The 23,451-nt window shown below is 39.1% G+C and overlaps 1 protein-coding gene across 2 annotated transcripts in view; it reads left to right on the forward strand.

Moving 5' to 3' along the window:
- Nucleotides 1-23,451, forward strand: part of ncam2a (neural cell adhesion molecule 2a) — a 403,653-nt gene that overhangs the window by 265,810 nt on the left and 114,392 nt on the right. For both annotated transcript variants that reach the window (XM_006792777.3, XM_006792778.3), the window contains exons 3-5: nt 9,526-9,732; nt 17,189-17,332; nt 19,838-19,975. In XM_006792777.3, coding sequence (XP_006792840.1) covers nt 9,526-9,732; nt 17,189-17,332; nt 19,838-19,975 — 489 coding nt within the window. The remainder of the gene's footprint in view (nt 1-9,525; nt 9,733-17,188; nt 17,333-19,837; nt 19,976-23,451) is intronic.

Consider the following 23,451-nt stretch of genomic DNA (forward strand, 5'->3'; position numbering starts at 1 on the left):
TGCAGATTGTACACATATATCAGAAGTGGTTAGTGTGACAAAAATGTTTGGCCATGCACCCAACCTTGTAGTAAATCTTGTGCATATCACTTTATATGTGAAGAAGCCATTTATGGTACACCAGAAGAACAGTTTGTTTGTTCCATCAAGTTTGGCATTTGAAACTAAAGATCCAACATATTTGCTAGATCAAATATGAAGACCCTGCTGTGCTGATCCTTTGTTAATAAGGGAGCGGCTGACAGAAGCTATTGTAGATGTGAGGATTTTTATGCAATAGCAATGAGGACAGTGTTCAACAGCTGTAAGGTTTATACATCACTCAATAATAAATCCCAACATTTTTTTAATTATATTTAAAGCAGTATGACTAATATGTCTTATGTAAAACAGGTTATGATTTTGTGCGATAGTTGAGGGTTTTCTCCAATAAATAATATTCCGGCAGCTGGGGCGCCAAAATACGGCCGTGAAATAACAGAAAATAACTCCCCATAAAAATACGGTTATTTCCAGTAATGAAAATACAATTAGTTGCGCAAATTTGACATGGGATCTCACCTTTTTCAAGTCCCACTAAACATTAAATTGGGAACATGTTAATGCGATTAAACAATGAAATCATCTATAAATAGGAAAAAAAACCATCGTAAAAAAACGGTAATATTCCGGCATCTGGGGCACCAAAATACGACTGTAAAATAACAGAAAATAACTGTCCCATAAAAATACGGTCATTTTCAGTAATGAAAATAGAGTTTGTTGCGCTAATTTTACATGGGATTCTGCCTTTTCCAAGTGCTTTTAAACATTAAATTAGGAACATTTTAACGTGATCAAACAATGAAATTACCTATAAACAAGGTCAATGAATGTGGCAATATGAATCATAATACGTAAATGTACAGAAATATACAGTTAACAGTTGGTTTAAATAATAATGGATTGCACGCCCTGGGACTGACTGACAGAGGCGAGGCTGCCATATCGCACAATCGGCCCATCGCCAGTAGGCGTTAGGTGAAGTGTCTTGACCACGGACACAACGACGGAGAGTGTCCGAGTCGGGTCACAAGGCGAACTGGCAACTCTTGAGCCACGATCGCCATAACTAGCAATGATAACAATACTTATGTGATGTAACACAAGCTTATAGGAATCATGTTATATGCTTTTCCATGGCATTACATTTGAATTCAACAGTTCGATCTTTCAAATAACGGACAGATATTTGTGAAATCATGATACATTTGTGAATGTACTTTAACAATCTAAATATGCGTATGTACAGACAGATACATTTAATAATCATGAAAATTATGTTTCATTACAGTGAGTTAACGTTAATTTACATTTGAAATGTGAAGTCAAAGTCTATTTACATAACTGTAATGATATTCTAGAAGAACAGAACAAAACTGTAAAATGCAGTAAAATACCTTCATATTAGGATTTTTTCCTACGGTCGCAGCCATACCCGCGACCTGGTTGTTGTTAGTTCACATTCATTGGCCGATGCTTAGCGTCATGTTATTATGTGTCCCAACATCCAATGGCATATCACATTGTTTTCATGGCCACACCCTCACCCCAGGTGCAGAGGCCTATTTCTGTTCTGAGATTTATATTATTGCAATTCCTAACTCTACATTTCTTGTTCAAAATTTATAATTAGCACAGCATGGCCGTGCAATGTTTTACATTGTGGCATGCAAAGGAATCTTAACAGAGAAGCTCACAGAGAAAGATTGAGCTTGTCATCCAACCCTAAGCTGGTAGGGGAGCTCTTTATTAAAGCACTTGCTGGTGCTACGATGTGCCTCAAAGTTCAACAACAGCACAACAGAAGTCACTCATGGTACAGCACTCCCTCTACAAAACAACAACTGTCAGTGACTCTGCACCACGGCATAAACACAACATTCAAGATAACATTTAAAAGTAACGTAACCATAAACAATAAAACAAGAACATCTAAGCAGCACATGTCCCAAGGCATGATGGGAGAGAACTAGCTGTTCCCCCAACACGCCACAATATGTTTTTTTTAGTTTTTATTCCTATTAATTATATTTTCACTTGTTACCTCTTAATTATTGAATCAGACCTATGTGACATGAAATTTTCAGCAAAATTATAATTCAAATACTCCTTTAATTATTGATTATTCTCATTAATTTTCGATCATTTTATATATTTTTCCATAGTATTACATTTGAATTTAACAGATCCTTCTCTCACATAACAGACAAATATTTGTGAAATTATGATACATTTCTGGATGTATTTTTACAATCTAAATATGCATATGTACAAAAAAATATATTTAAAAAACAAGTAAATTGTGTTTTACTATATTTACAGAGCTGTTACGTTATTTTACCTTTGACATGTAAAATCAGTCTACTTATGTAAATTTAATGATATCCTAGAAAGACAGTACAAAACTGTAAAATATACAGTAAGATACTTTGTAAATATTTCATACACTGTTCCAAAAAATAGTAATGTCAAAGGGTTAACCATCCATTTATCAATGCTCAAAGTCCAGTTTAGACACTTTTTGTGAGGATATTTATGGCCCAGGTTAAAGTTGACTAGGATTATACTGTGAAGGGATGAAGTACGAATAATATGCAAGGGTTTAAGTTATTAGGAAAGAGCAATGACTTAAACAAGAGACCTTTAAGGAGGCTGCTGGTCCTGTTTTAAATAATAATTTTATAATAAAGACTTTCTATAAAATGAATGAATATATATCAAATAAATTTCCCACTTGTCCTGCAGGTGGTCTGTTTATCGTTCAAGCTCGGGTCCTCTACCAGAGCTCTTATTAATACACAAAAGAATAAATTAATCACATTTTTTTTCATTAAACTTACTCCATAAAGATGACATTCAGTGGAATTTTTATTTGAGACCATGAGATGACGGGAGACCTGAAGATCTCAGAGGTCAGGAAAAGCAAAACAAAACATGAATGACTAAATGGATAAAGTGAGAGATATGAATGATTCTTGTAGAAATAGTTTGGGCTAAAATAAACCCTTTCACAACATTAATCATATTTTGGAAAGCCATTCTGGCAATGTGTGTGTGGATGAAAATGGCATTGCTACGGTAGATGCTTGTGTCTTTCGTGCTTTGTACACTGTGCTATACATGGGTGCAAATAGCCACACTGAATATTCATCCCAGGTACAAATAGTATTGTTGGCAACTGACAGTGCTAATTGCATGTACCTTTAAAAACAAAAACAACACCCACCAAAAACTCCCTCATTTAATTATTCCTCATGCACAGTTTGCTACTTTAATGGGCTGTTTTTTTTGCTAATGCAGTCCCAGACCCGTGAAAACAGGAAGCATGAGGGTTTTTTTTGCTGAACTGGAGAAAACTGGCAAGACAATAAGGTGAGAAAGCCAAGAATTATTACCAAATGGGAAGATTGGTTTGGATGGTAATTATACATTTTGAGGAAATGGTTTGGAAAAAATGCATGCTACATTAAAAACATTGCTAACACAGTATCTACAAACCATAATTAAACTTTCCTTTTAAAATATCCAGATTAGTTTATTTTATCTCTTTAAAAGTAAAATATTTTGTGTCCAGTACTTGTGTGGCCACTGTTTACTTTACCAGGGACATGATGCAGAAACTGCAAACTGAAATGACTCCCAGTGTCAGTATTGGGTTCACAGCATAAAGCTGCGTTCATGCCATTAAATAAAAAAATTCAGCCCCTTTATTCATTTCAATGAGGCTCTGAGGGAGAGTTGCAAAGGAGCCCACTGCAAAACGTTGGACCTTTTATCAAGAAATAGGTGAACCTCAGTCTTTGAAGAAGTTCCACTGACTAGTCAAGTGCATTAACCTGGTTGATTATGTATTTCTGCTATTTATTTAGTAGCTATGACAGCAGAAGATAAAATGCTAACCTCCCATGGACCTGCTGTGCAAACTTCAAACGTCATAGATGATCTTTCATCATCTCACTGGTCTCTGAAACTGTTTGCATTGCCATGAAGTCAAATACCACCATTTTTGCCAGTGCTCACAGGTACACACCAGGCGGCGTATGGCATTGGTAGCTCAAATCATATACTTTTGCTAGACTTTACACTACAACAGCCATCTTTAAACACTGCATAGTGTTTATTCACAATATGACCAGTAGTTGCAGTAAGTAGTGTACCTCCAGTCAATCAATAAACATTAACAGCCTTCATAACATACCTTCATGATTTATTGCCTTCTTACAGTACTGTGCAGAAGTCTTGAGTCACCCTTGATTTGTTTATATCTTGATTCGAAGGAGCCATTTTTTAAAGTGGTATTGAGCAATAGTTCTTCAGGTTTTTCGAAAGTCATTGACAACTTTCCTTTGGACTTTGGCTCTTTACTCCTTACTTATTTTGAGGCCAGTTTGTTAAGTTGCTTAACAAACTGGCCTATGAGTCATTTAAGCATACAAAAACTAACTCAAGGAATGAAACAGTGTTGTGTCTACACATAACAGACAACTTGGAAAGAACTAGTTTTGTATCTAGCAGCCTGTCACTAAAACAGATAATTTATTCCAGTTTCTGGAGTTGGCTTTATTTGAATGTATTCAAAATGCCAACGCTAACACAGTTTGACAGGCCGTTAAATATATATTTTATTTGCATTTGCTGGTGCAAATATTTCCTGCACCAGCAAAGAGCTATTAGACGAAAACTTGCCGTGTCTCAGAGTGTTGTGTAATGTGTCCTTTTAAAAGTCCAGGACAAAAGAGAAGTGCCAGGCCTAAACAAAAGAAACTATCTACAGCAGATGAAAAGTATCTATTTTTTTTGCACGACAATGATCCTAAACGCACTGCCAATGCAGTAAAAGCATGCCTGTATAGAAAAAACACAAAGTGGAACACCGTCAGTCATGGATCGGCCTCCCCAGAGCCCGAACCTCAACATTATTGAAGCAGTGTGGGATCATGTTGACAGAGAACAGAACAAAAGGCAGCTTTGATTGCCCTTAAAGAAGCCTATTCCTGAAGACTACTTAAAGAGTAGTTATACACTTTATTTCCATGTAGTTTTGTCAGGTTTCAATAGATTGCTTCACAGATTTCTAATTTTTCAAGCAAAAGATATGAGAGGTACCTAAATGTCAATTAAACATTTTGTCTCATTAATGTCCATTCAGAAAGCTGTATTTTTCTTAAAACTTGGGAAATTATTGCTTGTTATTTAAAGACACTAGCACAATCATGTCAGCAAGACTTTCCAAAAAAAATTTAAGCGTCATTAAAAACAATTATGACTTTATTAGTATTCAATATTGTAACCAGTTTGGGGTTTTTTTACAGTTGGAGAAAACAAACAGCAATAACAACACCTACTGCAGAGCTCTTTTCTTCTTATTTGAAATGAACCTGGACTCCTGGCGTGACAAATAAGGAGGTGGATAAATGGGTGTTTAGGTGTGTGGTTAACCTCCCATGTGACTGAAGTGGCAGAGAGCCAGAACAAGTGTTGGCTGCTGCAGAAGACAGGAGACAGCTACAAAAGCAACCTCGGTAGCCAGCCGAGATCCAGCAGCTAATGTGTTTCTCCGTGTTTTCTTCAGATAACCAAAGCAGGGAGGGCCACATCCCTCGTCCCAGTAGACCAGCATTTTCCCAGTGGCTAGACATTACAGAGTAGATATATAACCAATCATTTTGATACCAAACGGCACACATAAACATGCTGACCGGTGAGATTCTTTCCCTGGTCAGCCTTTTACTCTGCTGCTATCTACTTCCCTGGAGACCTAAATCAATTTCTACCAAGACCCCAATGCCAGGTGCTGTGGGAATCTGAGTGTTTAGGCTTGTGCTCAGCTAATTTTGGTACCAAGAGGCCTCCTTTATCAATAATCTACCCTGTGCAGGAGCTGAGGAGATCGCTTTGGTATTTCTTTCAGTTGCTCTCTCACTGCCAAGGAGGACACAAAGCTTTTCCGCTTGTCCCGGTTCCATCTGAAGGGTCACTTCTTTGTGATTTTCAGGATTAAGCTGTCATTCAATCACAGTGCCGCAGTAGACGTTTCGTGTAGAAAAAGTGATCATTGTCTTACCGCACAACATTTAGAAGAGACGGTCATTGTCTTCCAGCAGAAATCAGTAATAACACCAGAGATTATGCAGATTTTCAGAGCTGTTCGACAGAAAATTTCCACAAGCTATTCATGCAGTTGTAAAGACGCACAGAGGGGAGGCAGGGCTGAGCGTGGAAAACAGGGCATCACGCTCTGCACTCCTGTCTTCTCAGATCATCTGTGAAGCAAATGGCCTGTCACCACACTAGCTGCATCAGTGTGAGCATATTTAACTGTCTCTGCTGTCAACAGACTGTAAAATGGAAAGCACTGATAACGTTGGGATACTAACAGGTATAAAGAGATGGCCGCGGGGATGCTAGACGCTTATCTGCTCCCCACAAGCCTCCGGTCGGAAAGCCCGGGACGCTCGGTGCTGTAATGTGATTTGAGCAACACTCGTGTTTGATTGCCTCATCAGATTTGTTGGCTTTGAAATTAATGAGCAGCACACGCCAAGCATGCAACGCTGATGGTTGTTGGAAACATGTGATGATGATCGGAGTTGGGGTATGTAAGCTGGAGCCGGCGTTTTGGAAGCATGGACATCAAGAGGGAACTTTGTTATCATGTACCTTCTTGTGTTTGTGAGCCATTAAAATATATTTTTTATCTAAGCTCTATGCTCTTTTTATAATCCGCATATTTCCCTAGCAAAAATCCAGTCATACCTGAAGCCCTCCCCTCACAGTTACTCCTGCCTGTTGTGAGCTGAACCATTGCAGGCCTCTGATGCAGGCTGCTGTGCACCTGAATGATAAAAGCTTTGCTCAAGGGCATCTTACAGACAGTAGCAGAGAGGGGGGGAAAGGGAATTCTGACTGCCTGCTTTCTACTCCCTCTTTCTGAGGGGTCACACTGCCGTTTTTCTATCATGATATGATATAACAGTGTCTGCCATTTCTATTCTTCCTCTATCTTTTGTTTCCTAACTGGACAAGCCTCTGTCTGTATCCTCTCTTGTTCCAGTCTCTGGCTGATTGATGGGCCAAGTAATGGCCCTCCACACTGACACTTTTATTTGCAGAATTTACAGGCAAGCAGCACCTGCTGTGGGCAGATGGTTCTATCATCTCCTACAGTAGCCAGATGAGTTCATGTTTCACAAGGTACATATGGGCGCCATTTTAATCAGAATTCAGGTTAGCTTTTCAGCGGGCCTACTGCTTGCACCCATGTTTAAGAATCTATCCGTGTTTCCAACGCAGGAGTGCTGTGCATAAACATAGGAACAAGAGTGGAATTTATGGACTGCATATGTCCCTGTTCCTGTACAGAGTTATTAGCCATGTAAATCCAAGATTATGACATAATCATGTAATTTCAGCCCGTCTGTTCGCTAAACTAGTTCCAGCAACGACAGTGGATGGTCCTCAGCTCTGCAGAGCAAACTAAACGGTAGCAAGAAAGTACTCACATGTAATATCTAATGAAATAAAGGGTATTCAATTGTGATTTTGCCCCCCTGCTTCATTTTTGCTATATGAAACCTAACACTTGTTCTTTAATGATTTCAAAAAGTAATGTTCGTTTTTCCTCATGTTTGCTCATTGCATCATGTTTTTTCACAAGTTTTCTTGTGCTATATTTGTGGATGTTTCACTACATCCAAACAAGATGAAACCGTCACAGATTCTGTGGAAAAAAAGGTGTACTTTGCTTATTTTAGCATAAAAATGGCAACCAAGACAAGTCATGGGCACTTTCAGTTTGCCAGGTTGTGTCGAAAACCGAGTGTGGACTATGGACAAAGAGCTTTGGGTTTTGGTGGCATGGATGGAGCCACAGAATCACTGTGATACTTTGGTTTAATCAGTATTTCTGGATATAATTCAAAAAACCAAATCTTCTGTCAACTAAATTCAATTTTAGTTATGTAGAATGAAATCACATTAGTGGCTGCCTCAAGGCACTTTATATCGTAAGGTAAAGATGCTACAACAATACAAAGAAAACCCCAACAATCAAACTACCCTCTATTAGTTAGCACTTGGTGACAGTGGAAAGGAAAAAATGCCTTTTAACAGGAAGAAACCTATGGCAGAGCCAGGCTCAGGGAGGGGCCATACATCTCCTGTGACCAGTTGGGGGTGACGACAGTTACTTAGTTACGCTAACCTGCCATCACAATGAGACCTGTATCACATTTAGATGATGAAAACCAATAGAAATACCAATAGAAATATTTTTGTTGGCTTATTTGATGAGAGAGAAGCGTCTTATTATATTTTGTCTCCAGATGCACACCGTTCTAATGATGAGGACTTTGAAGATCCATCTTCTAATAGCTCATCTCTCCCCTAGTTATTCATTTAACCAGGGTTAAATAACCAAGTATGAGTTTTGGATCTGCCACATGAAACAGTTGAGTTGCTTCAGTCTGGGCTCAGTGAGGAAAACCTCTTCCTAGCAACCAGATTTTCTTTTTGTAGGCATCATGTGAAAAGTCTTTGAAATGGTTGATGGCTTTGACTATTGTTTTGATGCTGAATGTCTTTTGGGTACAATGGGCTGTTCATTGACAGGTCAAAAGCAAGCTTAAGATGTGCCCGACAGCATAATGGCAATTACTTTGCACCCATACTAATTGGTCATTTTGTCCATTTAAAAGAAACCTACAAAAATATGAAAATTGTACTGGAGAGGCTGAATCACATTTTATGAATCAGCTGAAACTACGTACAATAATTGGATCACTTTGTTGTTTTAATGCTTTGATATTTTTGAACTTGGATAATAATAACTATTTTCCAGAAAACATTTTTAAGCAGGTCTGAAGCAGCTTGCAGCCTTCATGTTTCCAATTAAAATAATTAGTTGATTTTTATTTCAACATGACTGTAAAATTCAAGTTAACTTTAATGTTAGATGCTGTGGAGCTACCTGGACAACTCCATTTTCGGTTTGTGCATGCTTCAGATAATTCCTCCCTGCATTAGGTGTCCATGTTCACCTAGTTGTAAAAGTTTCACTCTGTAAAAGCTTGTTTTTACAGAGTGGGTGGGGACACAGTTGTGAACTTAGTTATCTGCTACAGGCTGAGTCTTCCGGTATAGCCATGCCAAGTAAATGGTACTCAAGAGCAATCTGGTATATTTTCATAATCAATCTTGAGACTTTAAACTGCTGAAACTGTTGCAGCTTCTTCTCATTGGATTCATTTTGAAATACATAAAGCTGCTGAAGGTCAAGAAGGTGCAAAGTATGCACTTAAAACTGCCCTCTTTATAGATCTCATGTGTGAATGTGAGTAATCATGAAAACTGCTCTTTCTCAACAAATGAATGTAAACATTATGTTGGGTTGTGACATAATCTTTACTTTGCCGGTCTAACGGAGTAAAGTACACTCCTTGTAATCAGTTTATTTGATATATCTCCTTCTCTCTCTGCTCCTAGCTATCGGCGAGCCGGTCAAGTTGGAGTGGTATAACCCCCAGGGCGAACGCATCGTGGCCTCTAAGCGAATGGCGCTCCACACAGAAGCATCCAGATCCAAGCTCGTTATTTATAATGCCATCATCGAAGATGCGGGTATCTACCGCTGCCAGGCCACCGATGTCAGTGGTCACACCGAGGAGGCCTCCGTTGTGCTGGAGATCTACCGTAAGCTTGATAACACACACACACTAGCTGACACATTTACCCACAGATGCTCTGTGTTTGCTTCCTAAGGAGATTGGAACATAAGGACACGGAGAGAATAAACATCTCACATTAGCTTTTGATCACCAGGACAACCAGCTGATTCATATTCTCACCCTCTCCACAGCCACAAGCTGCGTTAGCTCTCTGTGTGTGCACATGCATCTTAGAAACCTAAGATTTCTAAGATGCATGTACCTTTGACTTTGTGTGTGAGTGTGTGAGTTAGACTGATTCTTGTGATTAAATTATAATGACGGCTAGCAATGCCACAGGATTTAGATCCTGTCAGGAATAATGAGAGATCGGGCACTGACTTACCTGCCCTGCTGACCAATCACTATTTCCTGGGCAAAACATTAAGTTTTTGTGTTGGTGGTTATAGAACTTTTTTTTTTTTTTTTTACTGATTCCATTCTAGCAGTAATCAGTGAATTTGCATCTTTAAATTGTTGTTCAGCAAGACATCCGACTGAAACCCCACTAGCTTATTGCTGTGATTTAATTTAGAAATAAAACGAGAAAAACATGTTGGTTTCACTAAGATCATCTCCTGGAGCAGGGAGCTTTGTGCCACTTAGGGAAAATTACAGTGTAGATCTAAAAAACACAAACACATGTTTTATGCGGATTTAAGTGGAAACGAATTCAAGATAACAAAGCCTGACAGGTATAAAATAGCATTTTTACACCAATAAAGTGATTCCCAGAACTATTAGCTGAAAACTTGGCATATGTGCAGTGTGTACTTAAACAGTTTGGGGACACTGGACAAGTGGAGGACAAAAGAAGTGTCAAGCCTAAAAACAACTATCTACAGCAGATGAACAGTATCTAAAAGTCATGTCCTTAAGAAAAGGACATAAATAAGAAAAGACCAGCAAAAACCCAACACAGGACCTGAGAGATGCATCTAGCCCTTCAGCTGATCCATCCACTGTTCACTGAAACATCATGAGAAAGTATTTCAGTGGAAGGGTGGCTGTCAAGGAAGGGAAACTTGGAGAAAAGGCTGATTATCAGTGGCAACAAGACTGATGGAGCGATGAATCCAAACTGGATATTTTTGATTCAGAAATCATCAGTTTATAGAGAAGAATTCAAGTGACAGGTACAACAGTGAGTGTCTACAGCCATCTGTAAAACGTGGTGGAGGCTCTGTCATGGTTTGAGGCTGCGTTTCAACCACCGGTGTTGGCGATCTTGCCAAAATTGATGAATTATAAAGACAGAATTGTATCATCAAATTTTGATCAACCATGCGGTACCATCTGGAAAGTGTTTTTTTGTTTTTTAGCAGGAAAATGATCCCAAATGCACTACCAGTGTAATAAAAACACACCTGGATAGAAATAACACAGTGGTACACTATCAGTCGTGGATCGGCCTCCCCAGAGCCCGGACCTCAACATTATTGAAGCAGTGTGGGATCATGTTGACAGAGAACAGAACAAAAGACAAAAAAGAGCTTTGAATGTCCTTCAAGAAGTCTAGAGAATTATACTTGAAGACTATGTAAAGAAATTGCAAGAAAGACTGTGTTGAATAATAAAGTTGATCACACCTAATTCACTTCCAACCTCTGTTTTTCCTTATATGCTGCATTTACATGTATGTTTGTACAGATGTCAATAAATGGCTGCACCTGTTAGCCATTTTCCAGGCACAATCCAGTTGTTAGGTGATGACATTTAAGCCCTGCTTCTGGGTCCAAATGACACTGCGTTCATTAGGGCTGTTGTCTTTTTAACATGTTTTAATTTTTTATATTGTGTTCTATTTAATCTGAACAAACCCCTAAAAGATAGGTTCACTACTCCGTACTTCACTACTCTGCTTTGTGGGCTTTATGCGTTTTGGAACATTTTAAATTCAGTTGTCTCAAAATTAAAAAGGATTTTTCTGTGGTTAATTGTACTAACAACTGTGAGTAGAATTAGCATTAGCCTGGTAATTACTGCTATTCAAGAGAATTTGGTGTCAAATCAAGGTGTGAAGTCATTTAGTGCAACAGTTTAAAGTGGGTTATAGAAATGCAATTTTTTTTATTAGTCTATTTACAAAATGCTTGCGAGAGCATGGTTTATATTAAAAAAAAGATCATAGGTAGAACTCTCTCTGTTCGCAGGTGAGAGGACAAAGATTCCAAAAGCTACAAGCACAAAAGATTACATAAGAGCCAAGTGACCTCTGAGGTGTGAGTCTTTGATCAGGAGTCTACACAAAGTTTAATTGGAGAAAACGTCAAGGTACATGGATTTGATTCCAGAGCTCACTCACACACACAAACACACACAGTTATGTGTACACACACTCTGGAAATCATCACCTGCTGTGTGGCTGCCTTTTCATCCTCTCCCAGCGAACCATTAGGGGAGACATCACAGCTTCAATCACACCTGCCACCACTCAGCCTTTGCCTCATTCAACACATAACCAATTCCCTAAAACCATTGTTTCCATGGTAACCAGGCATCACTCACTGGGGTCCTCAGTGTAGATTCCATGAGCAGCAGGCGGATGAAAACCACCCTAAAATCCAGCCAGGTGTTCTGCCAGCACACAGTCGGAACAGGCAAGGTCTCCTCTGCACGGTGCACAGACCTGCGTGCTGCAACATGTTCTACATGAAATTCATGACCTGTGGGAGACCAACTGTTGACATCTTCTCAGCAGTTGCTGACTTCTCTATGATGGCCAGATGTAATCATGCAACACAGATTGTCAGATCAGTTTGGAATTAAAAGCTGGTCCACAGTCTGATGAAGTTCATAGACAAAGAGAGCAGTAGCTAGCAATGAGTTAGTGACCAATCTTGTGCTAACTCACATTAAATTTAGTACACACATGTTCCCTGAGATGGCAACTAATTAATTCAGGGATCCTCTGATTCATTTTGTTCCACCAAAGCCATAGTGAGGTTAGTGTTACTGATTTTAATTAGAACTTTAAAATCTAAAAGCAAATCTTGCCATGAAATTTTGACATTTGAGTCCTAAACAACAAGAAAAGTTAAGTAACCAATTTGCTTTTTATCTATAGTCTATCTATAAAATGTGTGCTTCTTATGCGCTATGGTTTATGGCCAATTAGCTACAGAAAGTGATACTTGGGAAATTTTAGCAAGATAACATATTTAACACTGATGCTCTCCATAAGAACATTATCTGGTTAGCATGTACATTTGTCAACGTGAGAATGTAGCATGCTAGGATTGCCATTTAAGCAAAAACATTGCTGTTCTGTGTGCTGTGCCTGCTAGCTTGATTTCTGTTAGTACTTCAGTGTAATGCAGTATGGTTGCTATTATATTAGCACTACAGTTTGAGCCACTCCTATTTTTTTTTTCATTTTCTGAACAAGTAGACAGTCATATTTGTGGAGGTTTTTCAAAGTTGTCTTTAGTGACCGCCAATAAGCTACCGTATTCTTAAGGGAGAGAAACAGGGTAAATTACAAAGAAACAGACTGAAAATGAGTTGCAACAGGTCTTATGGACTGATGAATCCAATCGTGGTGTTGGAGATCTTGTGAAACTGATGGAATTACAACCACAGAAATGTACCATCACATTTTGATCCAACATGCAATACCATCTGGAAAGTTTCTGGTTGGCAAAAATAATCCCAAACACACTGGCAATTCAGTAAAATCAAAGCTGCATAGAACAACACACAAAGGAACACTATCAGTCATTGACTGGCCTCCCCAGAGCCCGGACCTCAACATTATTAAAGCAGCATGGGATCATGTTGGCAGATGAACAGTTAAACTTTGAATATCATTCAAGAAGCCCGGAGAACTATTCCTGAAGACTATTTGAAGAAATCACAAGAAAACCTGTCTATGACAGTTCAGGCTTTGTTGAAGAATAAAGGTGGTCATGCCAAATATTGACTATGATTGTTAGAAAAACTCTGTTTTTACTGTATACGATGTACATCCATAATGTTTTAATAAATAAAGTTTCAATAAAGCACTACAGCTATTTCTCTACCTGTTGAGCATGGCATGTTTTGTTCTTATCTGAAATATCAGCTTAACCATGATTGTCTGTCAGCTGTCACATTTCGTGAACCTATGCAACTTCTTTAGCAGTAAATTCTTCTGCTAATGAAGAATGACGAAGTGCAAGGTCACATGTACACATGTTATCTAGCTGTTAGTAGCATAGTAATTGTCATTCTCATGTCCTTTTACTCACCGAAAATAGTTAGTAATCCCTCCTCTGTTGCTGACTAAAATGGGATCCATTAAGGCCTATAATAGTGTTCCACCCTCCACACCATCAGGGTATTTATATTGTACTGCAAGCAGTTTACCTGTACTTGTTAGCATAACCAGACTTATGCAGTCAAAATAGTATAAGTAATGTAAGCATCAAAGTGATTCTTATTTCAAGATAAACCCTTTACTTTCACAAAAAGATGAAAACCTATTTTGGTGGCAAAAGCCGCAACATCAATTAGCTGGTGTAATATGGTGCTGTTTTCAACCGTATTCAGTGACAGAAAATTCATAGTCATTATAGAGTGAGCCAGTACAATGTCTAAGCCTTTCATTTCCTGTTAGTTTATTAATGGACAACGCAATAATGCTGCACAAGCTCATTTTCCAAAACCAGCTAATTTGGCCGGAACACACAGAAACAAATCTGTCTCACATTTGAGGCAGGTCCAGGGAAATTGGCTCGTCAGCTTATCAGACAGTTATCTTTGCAGTGATGTGTCTACGAACAACAGCAAAGAAACTCCAGAGTACTGAGTACATTCTCAATTCGCCAGTGTCAAGTGTGCAGTAGAGTGTTACTCCAGAGAGGATGTTACCCTTACTGATTCTCTTGTAGAGCAGCACGACTACAAAAGAGACAGGAAATGGATACAAACAGAAGGAACAAGGGACACCAGAAGTGTTCAAACCTGAGAGGGAGGCAGAGGGGGAGAAAGCAGATTTTGCAAATAAAAAGAACACATATGGAGGGGAGGGTGGATGATAAGAAGCCAACGGAGTGAATGACAAAATCACGCAAAGGCATCCTTGAAGTTAATGAAGACACTGAGATGCCAGACACGTTCACAGGCGGAGGATGCAGCCGGGGAGTGAAAGCTCATTTTGGGGAGCAGCCTGGCATAAATCACAGAGCAAAATGCTAATGCTGAAGCCTCACTAAGGGAAGGGACTGATAGAGGAGCTGTAGCTGATTTATTCACACCCTCACAATATAGCACGCTGGTGATAGCAGGTGGTTGCGGCGCTAGCAGAGCCAGCCCGAACACACATCAAAAGCCAAGGAAAGTGGGGTTCGACGAGAGCTCGCGTGAGATCTTTGTGAGGAAATGCTGGTCCAAGAACGGCGTCCTCGTAAAACACCCAATGTTTGCCAGGAAGAGGACACAGCTTTAAACAAGCACCAAGGGGAACCTATTAAAGAATGCTGAAACCAAGATAGAGTGAATCAAAGCCTGCCTGTGCTTTTGTCAAATTTTGCAAACAGTAAGGCTGCAGAGTAACTCTGCTCATTGATTCTTTTATGACTGGCAGCAAGTTAAAGCGAGTTACTTTTTGCTGTCACCTGGTGCTGTTTCATCACACTTGCCTTATCTGTGTCCCAGAAAAACAGTGAAAGAGGGATTAAGCTTTTGCTTTGTTTGATTTTCAGAGTAAAAGCACATCGTCAGTTTGCACTGTGCATAATTTTTCTCCTGCGTGTCTTTTCAAATGCTTTCGGTGGGAACCGATGGGCATTATTTGACATGACAGCTATGCTTAATAATGTGGTTGTTGTGCACACAAGGGGTGTTATTGAGAATTCAAGCACTGAATGTCAACAGTGAATGTGTGCATGCTGGGTTTGTATAATATTATCATTTTGAAATAGTCCTATGGATAGCAGTGTTGGTCTGTCACACTGACACAATGATGTCACCTGTTGTATGTGTCACCTCAAACTCTGGGTTTTTTATGTTTGTAGTGTCTTGGATGAGGTGGATCTGATTGGCAAATTTCACATTCGCTGGTTCTTCAGACATGTTCTTCGGTGGTTCTTCGCCTTCTATCCTGTCTGTAGTCTGTCCTTCCCTTTGTTGGTTTGTTAATCCAAAAAAACTGGACTTCTACTGGATCCCCAAAGAAAAAAATAAATAAAAACAAAAACCCCAAAACATTGATGTCATACTCAGAATGAATTCCAGCATTGGCAGTCGTTCTTAACTAATCTTATGTTAAATCTGCTTAACTCAGATTTGTTGTTGCACCCAATAAAACGTTGTGGTAACATGGTTTATATAAAAAAAAACAGTTTGTCATAGTGGAAAAATTATGTTCTTGCTCTCTTTCATTGCTGTTTTTTTTTTTTTTTTTACTGTGGAGCCAGGTGATGCAATACCATAGAGCTGTGGCTAATTTAGAATGACCACTTAAGCTAGTCGTCAGCCTGAATTGGAAGCCATCTGCTGTGCAATGTCAATGCTAACTACTGTACCGCCATACCACCCGCCACCAATTATTGGATAAGAAGTAGAATGGGTGGTTACATTTGCAAAAAAGATCAAATGTTCACTTAAATTATGAAGTTATTTAAGAGAAACAGGAACTAGTGCAGGGGTGGGCAACTCCAGGCCTCGAGGGCCGGTGTCCTGCAGGTTTTAGATGTGTCCTTGAACCAACACAGCTGATTTAAATGGCTAAATTAGCTCCTCAACATGTCCTGAAGTTCTCCAGAGTCCTGGTAATGAACTAATCATGTGATTCAGGTGTGTTGACCCAAGGTGAGATCTAAAACCTGCAGGACACCGGCCCTCGAGGCCTGGAATTGCCCACCCCTGAACTAGTGGATAGCAGCTATTAAGTCATCGATATCAGCGTGTTGTTTTTTTTCCCATTTTTGCAGAAATGTGATAATGTGGTGCTTCTGTGCTAAAATCACAGATGGCTTTTTTTCCTTACCATCAGATCCGTTTGCAAATTAGGCTATAAATTGATTCAGATGTGCTACTTGACTTCATGATTTCAGATAATGGCTGCATTTTTTCTTGTATACTTACAAATTCAAGAGTTGTATTCTCGAAACAAAAAAGCTGTTGTACCTTTGCAGGGACTGTTCTTGCCTAGCCACAAGATGAGCAGCTAGTAGGTCACCTTAACACGTAAACCCATATTATCAAGAAATACAGCAAAGTACATTAAAATGTCCTTCCTCACAGGATACAGCCAAGATGAAGACAAGTGGAAGGAAACTATTTTTTTAAAGCTCTAACTTTACGTTTGGTCTCCAAATAGTCTAAGTTAAGAGGGCAGTAAAAGCGCAACAATTTCTGCTTATTTTCCTTTTGATGTTCAGACCTGCAATAAATTGTCTGTTCTGAATGCTCAGAGGGGGGAAAAATCTGTTCAATCTTCATCTTGTTTGATCTTGCAGAGAGGCTGACATTCCAGGATGTTCAGTCACCGCAGGAGTTCCGCTATGGTGAGACAGCAGAGGTGGTGTGTGACGTCATTAGCTCCCCGGTGCCCGTGGTGGTGTGGTACTACCAGGACAAAGAGATCACTGAGGAGCACCACAGTAAGTTTTGCCCCCCCCTGATTTCACGTATAGGCTTTTTTCATTACATTTCTTGGTGCTTTTTTTTAATTTTTATTTTTAATTGCCGTGGGAAATTACATCCTACTGCTCTGTCATTTGCAGTGACCAAACAAAAAATGGCTTGTTAGGTTAGCTCAAAGGTATTCAGAAGGCCTCAAGATCAGGGACACAATATAAAGTTATGTTTTGGGATGTGAAGTCTGAATTACAGTAGGTAATCAAAAATCAGTATCAATGACTGTTCTTTAAAAGTAATTGAGTTGTAATTGCCCAAAATTTGAGAGGCTTTATACTGTAAAAATATAAATAAAAGCAGAATCCAGTTTTTCAAATCTTGTGAGCACAAAACAGAAAACATATCAAGTGTTTAACGTGAGAAAAATGCACCATTCTAAGGAAAATATTTGCTCATGTTCAGTTTGGTGGCAGCAACTAGTCTCAAAAAAAGCTGCAACAGGGGCAACAGGGGCAGCAAAGGGCGATTAAGTGATGCTAAAAAGAAACAACTGCAGGAACATTTTGCAAGTGATTAGGTTAACTGGTAACAGGCCAGTAGCATATATAATATAAAGTTTTTGTCCACTGAGAGTAGTAAAGAACAGTTTTCTACTTTGTGCATGAATAACATGATACATCGTTCCTGTCAATGGTATCACGCTGATTGAGTTGCACGCCCACAAATGTGCAAAGTCCCAAGGAGAAGAAGATGGCTAAAAAACACAAGTAGGAGCCTGCTGAAAACTACCTGCCTAATACCTAATCCCTTTAGACTACCATGTTAAAATGTCATTTAGTTTATTTAGTTGCAGCATCTATGGCAAAGTTCCCCCTTTGTAAGACCTGTACTGGGATACATTAGAAATAACACACAAATATTTAACTGTATTAGACTAGTGCGTGACCAATACAGGAGACCGATAGCAGTATTTTGTATTTTTTTTCTTTCAGACACACAGAAATACAGTTTCCTAGCATTGGTTATATGTCGTTATTCATTTTCTCATCCTCTGGCTAAATCTGCTTAAGTTATCTGTTTTTTGTTTATAAGCATATAATGTATCTGTTTAATCATGTGTTAAAGGTAAATTCCTGTTAAAATATATACATATATATATATATATATATATATATATATGTATATATATATATATATTTATTTTGTGTTTAAGTGTGAAATGCTTTGGATCAAATCATCCCAAAGTCTCTAGTCAAAGAAAGTACTTGGATAAAGTACCACTGATTAAGTGTGAATAGTCAGTGTGTATAGTGATATTGAAGATTTTAGTAATTTATGGTAATAATAAAAGTTGCATGTGAGTGATAATCTCAAAAGGATTGCACGACAAATGTAAATATGCCAAAAACACTTAATTATTGAGAGGAAAAAAAGCTTGTCAGTCTCAGCCTGCCCAACTGTTTCTCTCTCTCGGTCATTGAAAAGGCTCACTAATGTGGCAAAAATTCAGGTCTCTGGGAAATGCTATTCCCTTCTTTTGTGTGGATTCACAATAAGACAAAGGTCTAAAATTCTATGAATAGAAACCCCATCAGCCCTGGAGGGAGGCGTCTAACTCAGACAGAGACGATGTTAACAAGCAGCTGAGAGGACGGATTATTGAGCAGTTGGATGGCGACATTCGAAGATACAGCTTCCCATGAGATAAAATGCAAACCCACACCCTGCATCTTTTGGGAAAAAGCCAGCTAATGGGTGTATTTATGTGGCACTATTGTCTATCATCTTCCATCCTATTCGAGGGAAGGCTGATGTATGTCATTTATGAAGCTCTTTCTGGTAATACCACCCTTTTCAGCGCTAATAGTGCTAAATGTCAGAAGAGTAGTCTACTTAATATTAAAAGAAAAGAAAGATTCACTTTCAGTAACAGTCTTCCCTGATAGAAAGCAGGTGCTGCAGTTAGAACCAGCAGACTAGGACTCATTATTTCATCTTCGCCTCTTCCCTGATTTACAACTCTACACCGCTTCCCTGTCCTCCTTCCAGACAAAACACACGGCTGAACAGATTAGAAAGAGTGACCCCTTGAATCTGTCATGGTTTTTAATTGAAATTCAAATCTTCAGCAGCAAGGTAATGATGAAACATGGAGAAGAATGTTTTTTTTCCTTTAATCATTTCACTCTAATTACGCTTCGTGGTTATAAATATATTTGCTTGGGAGAAATGAGATAGAGGCCGGAGCAATCCAGGCCAATCTCCCAGTGGCCACAATAGGAGACTGTGTGGAACTGTAATTGTGCAAGTGTTTATCTGGGTGGACTTTATCAGGTAAATGTGCTGAAGAGAAGATTGACAGTCTAACTACTGAAGAGTGGAGATGGCAATTTTCTCCTGCTGTTTTTCTAACTTTCTTATCTCGCTTCTCTCCCTATCATACGCTGTTTTTCTTTTGTTATTTCCACTCTCCCTTTCTGCCTTTCTCCGGCTGTCCTTCTGTCCTCCTTTTCACGTGTGCTGTGAAGGCAGGTTCCAGGTGTTGCCAAACAACAACCTGCAGATCCATCAGGTGACCAAGGCTGACGAGGGTGTGTACCGCTGTGAAGCCAGCGTAGAGGCACGCGGGGAGATCGATTTTGTGGACATTGCAGTGGTGGTCAATGGTGAGTGAGGATTTTTTAACATTTACTTGAATTCGTGATGACATTCTGATGTACAACAATAACAGATTGTTTAAGGTTATTTCCAGGATTTTATGGGCAAGAGCAATTTTGAGGTCTAGCTGCCAACGGACCACAATAACCAAGATTTCTGCAGTAAAAAATCAAGTGTGGTCTACTGGCATCTTCAGGGAGGACACAAAACTAAAATCAGGGTAAATGGGCAAGGACGTGCAGACTGAGATTCAGTTCACCCAAATAAAAAATATCCATAGTGCTAAAAACTTTGTTTTTCCTAATAGTCAGTGTAACGGCTACAAAACAGCTGACAGTTTAGTGCTGTAAAGTCTGAACATACATACAGATACGGCACAGTGCTGCTTGTTTAGCAGTTGGAAAGTTGTTGTAGATTAAAATAGACACATTGCTGATACATGCTGACATATCGGGGTGCCAGAACTTCAGTGCAATTTAACAGGGACGTTTTTGTGTGCATCTGTGCTCAGTATAGCTTGACAGTTGGGGAATTTGTCAGTGACAGATTGGGAAAAGTTTAGCAATGTGGATAGCAAGAAAAATTAGCTTTTTTAATGGATTAGGGCGATGGAGGGATTCCCCTGCTTTAATTTCTGCCTCAGCGCTTCCAAGGGTGTGCTGGAGTTGTAACAGTGGTAGAATTTTAAACTTGATACCAGTAACCAGGAAAAAACAAATCACAAAAATTATGAGGCCTTTAAAACAAAAGATTACAACAGCAAAGAATAACAAGGGCAACACTGTGTTGTGTATGTCTAAAGTGTCCAAATATCCAAGTGTAGTAACACAGGTATAAGATACGGTCACTCTGGAAGTACCGCCCTTGCTTGACTTACCCCCCAATAAATGGTTATTAAAGGAATTCAGCTGTACTCATTCCAGCTACAGGTCCCCAAACGAGTTCGGTATTGTTATTTTTCATCATAAGTCCTCTGAACTGAGATTGGGTAATTTGTGTGACTGCTGGCTTCCTTGGATATAGTAGCTGTGTCCAAGGGTTCCTCTACAGGATTAAATCCGGATTCCTTGTTACTCATGGCCACAATGGCACGCACATAAAGTACCATCAAGAGATGATTGGGCAGACATTTAGTTTAATTCAATTCAGTTCAAATCAGTTTTGTTTATATAGCATCAAATCAGGAGGAGTCAGCTCACGCCACTTTATGTTGTATCATAAAGGCCCTATAATAATACAGAGATAGGAGAAGGAAAAACTCGCTTTAAACAGGAAGAAACCTCAGAACCAGGCTTGGAGAGGGACAGCCATTTGCTGCGACCGGTTGGGGGTGATGACAGTTACTTAGTTACTCAAAATTGCCATCAACAACGAGACCTGTATCACATTCAGATGACATACCCTCTCTAATCCTACCGGTTGAAGGGAGGAAGACAAATTCAAATGAGACGGAGATGTCTCATTTGAATCTCAGAGGATTCTCTTAGATAGTGCAAAAATCAAAAAAACTAAATCACCAGTATTATTAGACTGCTGGGCATCTGTGCTGTGGGTGACTTGACATCATATTTGGACTGGTACTTATTTAGTGCTTTTCTAAGTGCTTGCTTACTGCAAGCCTCATTCAACCATTCACACAAGTGCTTTAATGTTAACCAATACTTTAACCAATACTTTAATGTGTATCCAATACTGATACTTTGACTTGGAGACTAAAGGAGCCAGGAACTGAACCACCAACCACTTTTGTTTCATAGCTATTAGCCAACATTGTACTGACTACAAACTCAGCTGAAGAGTAATTGTGATGATGGAACTTTAAAGGAAGCTTTGCAGATTTGCAGACCATGCTCCTGCACACATAGTATCAATAGATTAGCATACATTAAGGTATGAGTTTCCTCTCTGCAGTATTGTTGTTGTTGAACGTCTTTCATTCTTTTTATTTTTGCACTTACAAAACCTTAAGGGTTCCAGGTGCCCAAGGTTAAAAACATAATACCTGATCAAGGTTAGATTAGCAGTACCTTTTCTCTATGACTGCAAAAAAAGATAAAATATAACAAGGTATCATTCGTATAATTAATTAGCACTAATTTGGTTCCTTTAATTTTTTTGTTTTCCAGTTTGTTGTTGTTAAGTCTGGAGACCAGGGGTAAAATAGCTGCATCCTGTAAGCTGTCAGTTTGTTAACAGTTACTTAAGATTAGTAGAGTATTATAGCATGAAGCTGACATATTTCACTGAGTGTTTGCAGAGTTTTGATCATCTGCAGAGTGAAGGCAGTGACTCTGAAACAGCTCCTACAGTCGTGCAGCCACTCAGATGGAAATTCATGTTGAATGCATGGACCTGTAGTTGTAGTATCAGAAAATAGCTGTCAGCTGTGACAGATTCAGTTTCAGTGAATTATAAATACTTACTAGCTGGTCTACTGGCTACTATGGGGTGTGGTTTTAGTTTGTAATTCTCTCTGTTCTTTAGTATGATTGAAAATTTTAATTAGCGATGCCTTCGGGCTCTGTGGCCCCAAAAATCGAAGGATGTCATATTAATTTTCTCATTTGTCCTCATTTACCGTGAGTCACCTGAGACTGTTGAGATGATTGAAATGTGATTTTACTACGGCCACAAGCATCTTGTAACGGTTGAACAGCTGCAGTATTGTCTCTAACTATGTAATTCTCTCACTCCTAATGTAATAGCAGATCAAGCCTCCGCCAAAAACTATGAATTGCATTCAATTTAGCACACCACTTACCTCACTTCTGAGGAAGATCCAATAAGCTTGCTCAATGAGGCACGACCTATTATTGCAGCGACACGACACTCGCCATGTGGTGCTGAGACGACCAGACCTCGCTAAGCATCCTAACTCCGTAAGGGAGCCACACCCAGAGGGAGATGCATTAAAGTGAACTTCACTTTGCCTCCAAGAGACTTATTCTGCAAGTTTGTGAAGACTTTTAACATTTTGCATGAGTGAGACAAAAGCTGCACCATTTGGTCCTCATGAAATAGATAAAGCACTTAGAGCTAAATAAGTCGTCTTGAAACTAATGAGTTTTGGTACGGTACCACTAGACTAGGGGACATCTGTTACACCAGCGCTTTTGTCTCCTTTTTTTCTGAGCACTCGAAATGTTCCCTTAAAGCTGTCCACCTGGAAGTTAGGAAATGAAACTGGATGATTCTGATGCAACTTCTCATTCACAATATAAACTGTATGTAAAAGTGGGAACGAACAATGATATGTCCTCCATTAAGATGTTGTCTACCATTTTAAATCGTCAAGTCACATTCATTTTATTGAACAGGTATGTGAGGAGCGAGGAATGCTCTTTCATCAATAGAAAGAATTTGAAACTAGTGATTAAGCTAACCTGAGGAGTCGCTACTTGCTAGTCATTAGAAGGAATGCAGGTTTATGGCACTGACCAAACTGACCAAAATCCAAAGTACTGTCAAATGGGGCTCAAATGTT

Source organism: Neolamprologus brichardi, chromosome 23 (genome assembly GCF_056152115.1).
Source record: "Neolamprologus brichardi isolate AB-2024 chromosome 23, ASM5615211v1, whole genome shotgun sequence".
NCBI lineage: Eukaryota > Metazoa > Chordata > Actinopteri > Cichliformes > Cichlidae > Neolamprologus > Neolamprologus brichardi.